Source organism: Chenopodium quinoa, unplaced genomic scaffold (assembly GCF_001683475.1).
Source record: "Chenopodium quinoa cultivar QQ74 unplaced genomic scaffold, ASM168347v1, whole genome shotgun sequence".
Lineage (NCBI taxonomy): Eukaryota > Viridiplantae > Streptophyta > Magnoliopsida > Caryophyllales > Amaranthaceae > Chenopodium > Chenopodium quinoa.
This window is the reverse complement of record NW_018742770.1, coordinates 1,927,545-1,934,752: the sequence shown is the minus strand read 5'-3', so window position 1 is coordinate 1,934,752 and position 7,208 is coordinate 1,927,545. Positions and strand designations below refer to the sequence as shown.

General features: G+C 35.0%; 1 protein-coding gene across 2 annotated transcripts; it reads left to right on the top strand.

Moving 5' to 3' along the window:
- The first annotated feature begins 19 nt into the window (after positions 1–19).
- LOC110724638 (mechanosensitive ion channel protein 2, chloroplastic-like) lies at positions 20–7,168 on the top strand. Of its 2 annotated transcripts, none has more exons than XM_021904064.1 (14): positions 20–173; positions 1,147–1,377; positions 1,483–1,542; positions 1,823–1,980; positions 2,677–2,797; positions 2,916–3,013; positions 3,124–3,237; positions 3,714–3,774; positions 4,052–4,201; positions 4,285–4,395; positions 4,594–4,761; positions 4,859–4,972; positions 5,468–5,524; positions 6,116–7,168. In XM_021904064.1, the coding sequence occupies exons 2-14, from the start codon at positions 1,300–1,302 to the stop codon at positions 6,737–6,739; spliced, it is 1,914 nt and encodes a 637-aa protein (XP_021759756.1). In that variant the 5' UTR covers positions 20–173; positions 1,147–1,299; the 3' UTR covers positions 6,740–7,168. The 2 variants fall into 2 exon arrangements, with proteins under 2 accessions (XP_021759756.1, XP_021759755.1); XM_021904063.1 differs by having other exon boundaries at positions 23–135.
- The last annotated feature ends 40 nt before the right edge of the window (positions 7,169–7,208 follow it).

Sequence of the window (7,208 nt, the reverse complement as noted above, 5' to 3'; positions counted from 1 at the left end):
CAAACATTCCTAAACGCCGCGTTTTCACCAATCATTTTATCCAAATAAACTTTTTCATTAAATTCCTTTTTAATTTTCACTTTTCTCTCATCTTCAACCGTAATCTGCACAGTTTGATTGATTTGCCACTCTTGGGTTTGGATTTTCTCTCTCCTTCCTTTAAATTCTTCAAAGTTCGTTGTTTCTCTTTTTTGATTACTGTTTGATTGTTAAGTTAGAATTAGAATTAATATTAAAACGATTGATGATTGAAGTAGTAGAATCGTTCATGATCATAAAATGTTTAGTTCTTATTGATTGATTTAAGATTATTAGTTTAACAATTTTTGATATTTATTCTGGTTTTTTGAGCTGATTTATGTAATTTTTGCATCATTGCGGTTGAATTCCGTGTTGTTTGGACCAAATAGCTTAGTTCGCAGTACTTCTCCCGTCTCTAAAAGTTCTTTCTGTTTTGATGAATATAATCGCGGTTTAAACAAAAAGAACGGTTAGAGATGGATGAAGTATAATTTTGTTGGATTTTTTTTCCTGTTTTAATAAATTGGAATATGACATCTTTTTACTAGTGCTAATTTTGGTTGATAGATGTTGAAACTCATGATAATATTGTGTTGATCAAGCTGAATATTATGTAAATCAGCTCAAGTAGTTGTAATGTTCAAGGAAATATAAATTTTGCTAGATTTTTTTTTTTTTGGTAACAAAATTTGTTACTTAGGGTTTTGGTTCGAGATTTTGGAAGATTGCTATTACTATGAAATTTATACTTAGTGCTAATTAATTGATCATTGAAATGAAGATGGATTGGTTGTTGGGGTATAAAAGTTGTTTTAGTCTTCAATGAAGGTAGTATAACATAGTTACCATTAATTTATGATCAATGGTACATTATATGGAGTAATGCTTCTGTTAATAAGTTGCATTCGAGTTCTATGGTAAGATTGGTTTTAATCATGCCTTTTATCAGATGGTTTAATCAACATCTGCTATTTAAGTGACAAAGATCGTGTATAGTGTTACATCTATTTGATTTGTCGTTTGGGGTTATGCCTGATTGTGGGTTGTTTTTGGTTGTCTAATGTTGTAGAATTGTAGAATCACTAACATGTTCTCATGTATAACTTCATTATTTTCCAATGGCAGGTCTTGTGACATTGGCACGTAGTACCACGATTTGTGTACTGATCTTACTTTCCCTGTTTCGAATTGTATGGGGTTATCTGATGAAGCTGATACCTGAATTCTAATAATCTTGGTAACATTGAACAAGTGCTGTCACATAAAATATTTTAAAGAATGGTGGTTGCCTCTTCTTTGCAATTTTCTCATGAAATCAGACTGTATAGTTCATATGGACTACCATACCCGTCTAAGGTACAAACTTTTACTGGGTTACAAATATGGCAGTGAAATTCTTATAATCTGACTTTGCAATTCTTTGGACCTCTTAGTTCTATTACTAAAACATATCTATTTCAGCCCATAATGCAAAATGGTCGACTTCCTTTCTCCAGCTCTACTGTTTCAGCAAATAATGCAGTAAGTTTACCTTTGTAAACAGAACTTAATTAATTTTCAGTTTATTCAGTTTTCTGAATAGCAACTTTTGTCAACTTTAATGCTGCCGGTGCAAGTATTATGTATCTGTAGCTGATATGCTTGATTAGAGAGGCTCCCTTTTTCCAGTGGTGTTAAGAGCAAATTGCTATAATAATGAATAATCTGTCAATGTTCTATTTCCTGTTTTTTTGTATGGGGATGAATAAATATTCCATTTGCATTTTTGGAGGTTTTTATGCTTATTTGATTGTATATTCAGGTAAAGGATGCTTGGAATTTTCATTTTCTAAGCAGAGCAATCAATAAGAAAGCCACAGATTCCTCCAAACATAGGACCTTCCTGTGCAGATCCGTTCTTTTACCAAATGGAGGAAATTGTTCTTCTCTAATGCAGAATGCTCCTGTTGTTTTAAAGAGGTACCTCTTCTGGTGTTGTGTCTTGTCATTTACCTTCCTCATTTAACCATTTGTTTATTTATTTATTGATTGTTAGAAATTTGCTGATTGTTTGACTTGTGATTGATGTATACTACCCTTCTATAGACCTGGCAAATGTGTTATGTCGTGTTCAGGTTTGGTCTCATGTTCAATTGTCGTTCGCAAAATGTATATAATAGAATAATACGATTTATTCAAACGGGCTATGTTCAGTTTAGTTTTGTGTTATGTTGTGTCAACCCTTCCTGTTTTCTCTCATAAATTTTGTCTTGTGTCAAAGACTTCTTGCTCCATGCTTCTTTAGTCTACATACAATTTTGGGTAGAATCTTGTGAGAACTTAGAATTCAGATGATATACCTGGCAATCTAGGGGATACCTATCAAACAGGCTTGTTAGGCATTGTGAGTCTAACTTGATGAGTTGCATTCAAACTATTATCAATTGTCCTCTGTATCCGTGTGTTTCTATGTCCCTCTCTATTTTTTTCTCCTTTTTAGTGGTATTAGATGAAAAAGAAACAAAGAGTTGTAGAATTGAATGTTGGATTTTGCTATCTATTCTAATTTGTTGGATCTTTGCCTACAGTTGGCATCCACTGTTAATGCAGTACAACTTAGGGTTTTCACATGCTTATTGTGGATGTTATTTATTCATATTTGGGTCATGTATGCAGGGTGTGTGACAGTTTATCTTCGAAACCAGTTGTGTCTCAGTTGATCCCAGCCATTGGTGTCATTGCTTTAGCATGGGGACTTCTGCCACTTCTGCGATTTGGCTGGAGTGTTTTCATTTATGTATTTATCTTTCCTTTACTTTTAGTCTCACCCCTGAAATTCAACTAAGCTTTGTGACTAATTTTATTTACTCAGTACCCATTTTTAACTCCTTTGTTTCTGTGTCTTTTCCCTCCAGAAAAATGGTGGCAATTGGAAAAGGAGTAGCACATATTTTTTTGCGTCTTCTTATGTTCAACCATTGCTACTATGGACTGGAGCCTTGCTTATTTGCAGGTGCATGGAGCATATTTTTCTCAGTTTTTAAACTTCTTTCCCTTGACTGCTATAAAAGTATCTATCACTGGGAAATCATGTGGTATCAACAATAGAGTTATCTTTTCCAGGGCGTTGGATCCTATGATTTTACCTTCAGAAGCAAGCCAGGTTGTTAAGCAGCGGCTTTTGCATTTTATACGATCATTTTCCACGATGGTAGCCTTTGCCTATTGTTTATCTTGGTGAGCTTCTGTTCTATCTTAATCTTTGATTTATTGCTAAAAGAAGCTGGATGCCTGGATCTGCTTTTTAACTGCTCTGGAAATCTACGTTTGGTTCTTTGCAGCATGTCTTTACACATTAGAGTAATGTGGTTTCCTTGATGATAGTTGTTAATATTAGTACTTTAGGATGATAGGATCCAACAATGGTCTTATGTAAATATGTTTGGATTGTTTTTTGTAACATACTAACACCTAAATTTTCAAAAAGTACCATTGATATAACTATATTCTTTCTTTACAAATTTAAACATATGGCTGAAAAAGTTTGACTGCCAGCTGCTGTTTCTGATGCTAGTTGTGGTTAATTCCTTGATTATATCATTCAGGGTTTCTTATGAAAGATTTTTTATAGGGCTTTTGGCATCATCATTCTGTTTTAAAATGGTTGTTTTTGCCTTTTTTTTTTTTTTTTCCCTTTTTCCTTTTCCTGGCAGCTTAGTTCAACAAGTGCAAAAGTACTTTATGGAAGCTAGCGACTATAATGACTCAAGAAGTGTATGTTCTAAGTTCCCTTTTTCTTTTTATTCTGGTAGCATGCATTTTCCTGATATAGGCTGTTGTATGCAAACAAAAAGTGGTTTCTGCTCTATTTTAAAATTACTGAGTCTGATTTTCCATGATTGTGTGTCACTCTTGCCAGTCAATGTGCGAGAAAATTTAGGAGCTCATTACTAGTTGAAAGTTTTGTTTATGGTTCAAATTTCCATTCAACCGGATTACTTTGCCTCTGACAATGAATTCTACCTTTCTATTTTATTTGTATTCTGAGCAGATGGGCTTTCAGTTTGCTGGGAAGGCTATCTATACAGCTGTATGGGTGGCATCAGTTTCATTGTTCATGGAACTGTTGGGTTTCTCTACCCAGAGGTGGCTAACTGCTGGAGGTCTTGGAACAGTATTGCTCACTCTTGCTGGGCGTGAGGTGCTGCATGTTTTCTTGTATTAATAAATCATTGGTGATTTCAAGCATGTTTCAATAATCGTTATTGTTAATTATTGCTACAGATATTCACTAACTTCCTGTCAAGTGTGATGATTCATGCAACAAGACCATTTATTCTGAATGAATGGATTCAAACAAAGATTGAAGGTTATGAAGTGTCTGGTACTGTGGAGGTGCATATTTTTCAGATGCTTCAAGAACTGTTAATTACCATTTCTTGCATAAGCTTCATACTTCACTACTTTGTATTATTTATTCAGGAGTTTGATTTGGCCACAAATTGTCTACTTTAGATTTGTAGTCAAAGTGGGTATTTAATTGCTGCTGCTTGTGCAACATGTGTAATAATAATGGTTTTATTATCATCTCAGCATGTTGGTTGGTGGTCACCAACTATCATCAGAGGAGATGATCGTGAAGCAGTTTATATTCCAAACCACAAGTTCACTGTCAGTATTGTGAGAAATCTAACCCAAAAGACTCATTGGCGCATTAAAACCCATCTTGCTATTAGTCACCTGGATGTCAACAAGATTAATGTGAGTATGAAATTGATTTACATTGTATATTTGTATCTAGTCAGTTCTTGCTCTCCATTCTGCATTTCAAGTAAAAATTCTCTCTCCTTTTCGGCAGATTATTGTAGCTGATATGCGCAAGGTTTTAGCTAAACATCCCCAAATAGAGCAACAGAAGTTGCACAGGAGAGTTTTCCTGGATAACATTAATCATGAGAATCAGGCACTTCTGGTTAGTACAATGCATATGATAATCATTTTCCCATTTGATTGTGATAAAGTTTTTAAAGCTAGGTCCACATTTTTTTACGCTAATGAAATAGGTTTAGGGCATGTTTACTTGGACAGAGAAAAGTAATTGGACAGAATCATTGTTATTATAATTGGACAGAGAAAAGTACCAATTTTAAATGTGGCTCCATTTGATATTTTTATGATTGTTAACACGTCTTGCGTCACTGAGTTATTGTTTGTGGAAGAAAAACTATTTGGTAACTTCTGGACCAACTGGGCTGGTGAGTCCTAAGGGAATTCTTTGAAACTCTTGTTGGGACGTAGTGCTAATTGGCTGTTGGAATTTGCTTCCGTCGTCTTTCAGATTGTCGAAAATTTTGATCTTTAATCAACTACCTCTGGATCTTGAATCAGTTTACTGACTATTTCAAGTCATCAGCTATGGGTAATAACATGGAAAGTCAGCTTATGATTCTTTCATATTGTTTTGCAGATAATGATATCCTGCTTTGTGAAGACTTCTCGCTTTGAAGAGTACCTTTGTGTTAAGGTAAATTCACCGTCATCAGATTTTTATTATCAATCTGTGTTTTTTGTTTGATGTTTTAGGTGCTAGCAAGAAGTTTCCAAGTAGTAATGGTACTTGTCATCAATATAATAATTTAGGAGCCAGATTTTCAATCTTTTCACAACCTTTCAAACCCTCATTTCTCAAAATCTATAATTTAGGTGATTATTAAAGTAGTAAGGGGATATAAATCTAACACCTATTGACCTAACAGTCTAACACCATTACTACTTTAGGAACTTCATGACAGCCCTCCTGATTCAAGCTTTTCTAGACCTTCCTGAATCCTGAATCCTGATGTCTATTTGAGTTTATTCTATTTCTTCTGGAAACTTTAGTCCTATACAATTTTCAACGTATGTGAACGCGACACAACATTTAGCTTGCACAAGACCACACTGTTCACTGCCAGTCCTTACAATTGTACTCATCAGATGCATGCATATGTTCAATACAGCTACAATCAACAATAGCTAATTTGATTTTGCTGCCTATTATGTAATTTTGCATTACGACTTGATGTGAAATCTATAATTTAACAACGCTCATGATAAACCTGTTTTCTTAAAACAGGAAGCAATACTCTTGGATCTTCTTAGAGTAATCAGCCATCATCGTGCTCGACTTGCCACACCCATTCGAACCATACGAAAAGTTTACACTGAAACAGACGTCGACAATGTTCCATTTTCTGAAACTGTCTACAGTGGTTCTGGAGCTGTTAATAACCATCCTTTCCTACTAATAGAACCTTCTTACAAAATAAATAGTGACAATAAAACCAAATCTCCGACCCGTAAAGATGAAAAGTCTTATGTAGCCTCAAAATCTGACTCCAAGGTAGATGTCAAAATTGACGACCAGGATAAGGTAGACATCAATGATAAAGGGGCTTTAGAAAAGGATCTCAATGTATTGAAGAAGGATGATGAAAGTCAAGCTACCTCACCAGCACCAAGGACGGCATTAGATGAGAATATTGTACTTGGTGTTGCTTTAGAGGGCTCAAAGCGAACCCTTCCTATTGAAGAAGAAGAAATTTCACCATTGTCTTCTTCAACCGGGGATTCAAAGGAATTGGCTGCATCTCGAAATGGTGTTGGATCTTCATCAGGTGCAGAGGACAAGAAAGACGATCAGTTATCATCAACTGGTAGTGCGAACCCAGGTGATAACCGTGAGAAGACGAGTGGGTAAAACATTACTGTCAGTTGTCACATATAGTTCAAATGACTCAGCAAAGAAATGCCGTATAGCTGTCTATTTTTCTCAAGGCTGGCATATTGCAGGGTACCATCTTCCAGTGTTGTATATTACAATAGTTAGTATTTGTATATTCAATAGAGAAAAGTAAAGGAACATGGCTATTATTGCCAAGTTATAATCAGCACTCATCGTCTCATCTCCAATCATCTATCGAGAAGCTTAGGGTTGCAAATATCCTTGCAGCTCTAGCACATCTCGGGCTTGACCATAGGGAGATTAACTTAGGTAAATATTTGTAATTAAGGTCTTCTTACTCTAGATAAAGTGGGATTTTGCCTTCTCAAAAGACAACTCTAAACTTCTTGTTTCCTTATTTGTGTACATGTATCCAAACGACTAAACTGTTATTGTCATGCTGAAGAAACATGCCCAAAGTTTTTCCAGAATATTAAGAAATAAT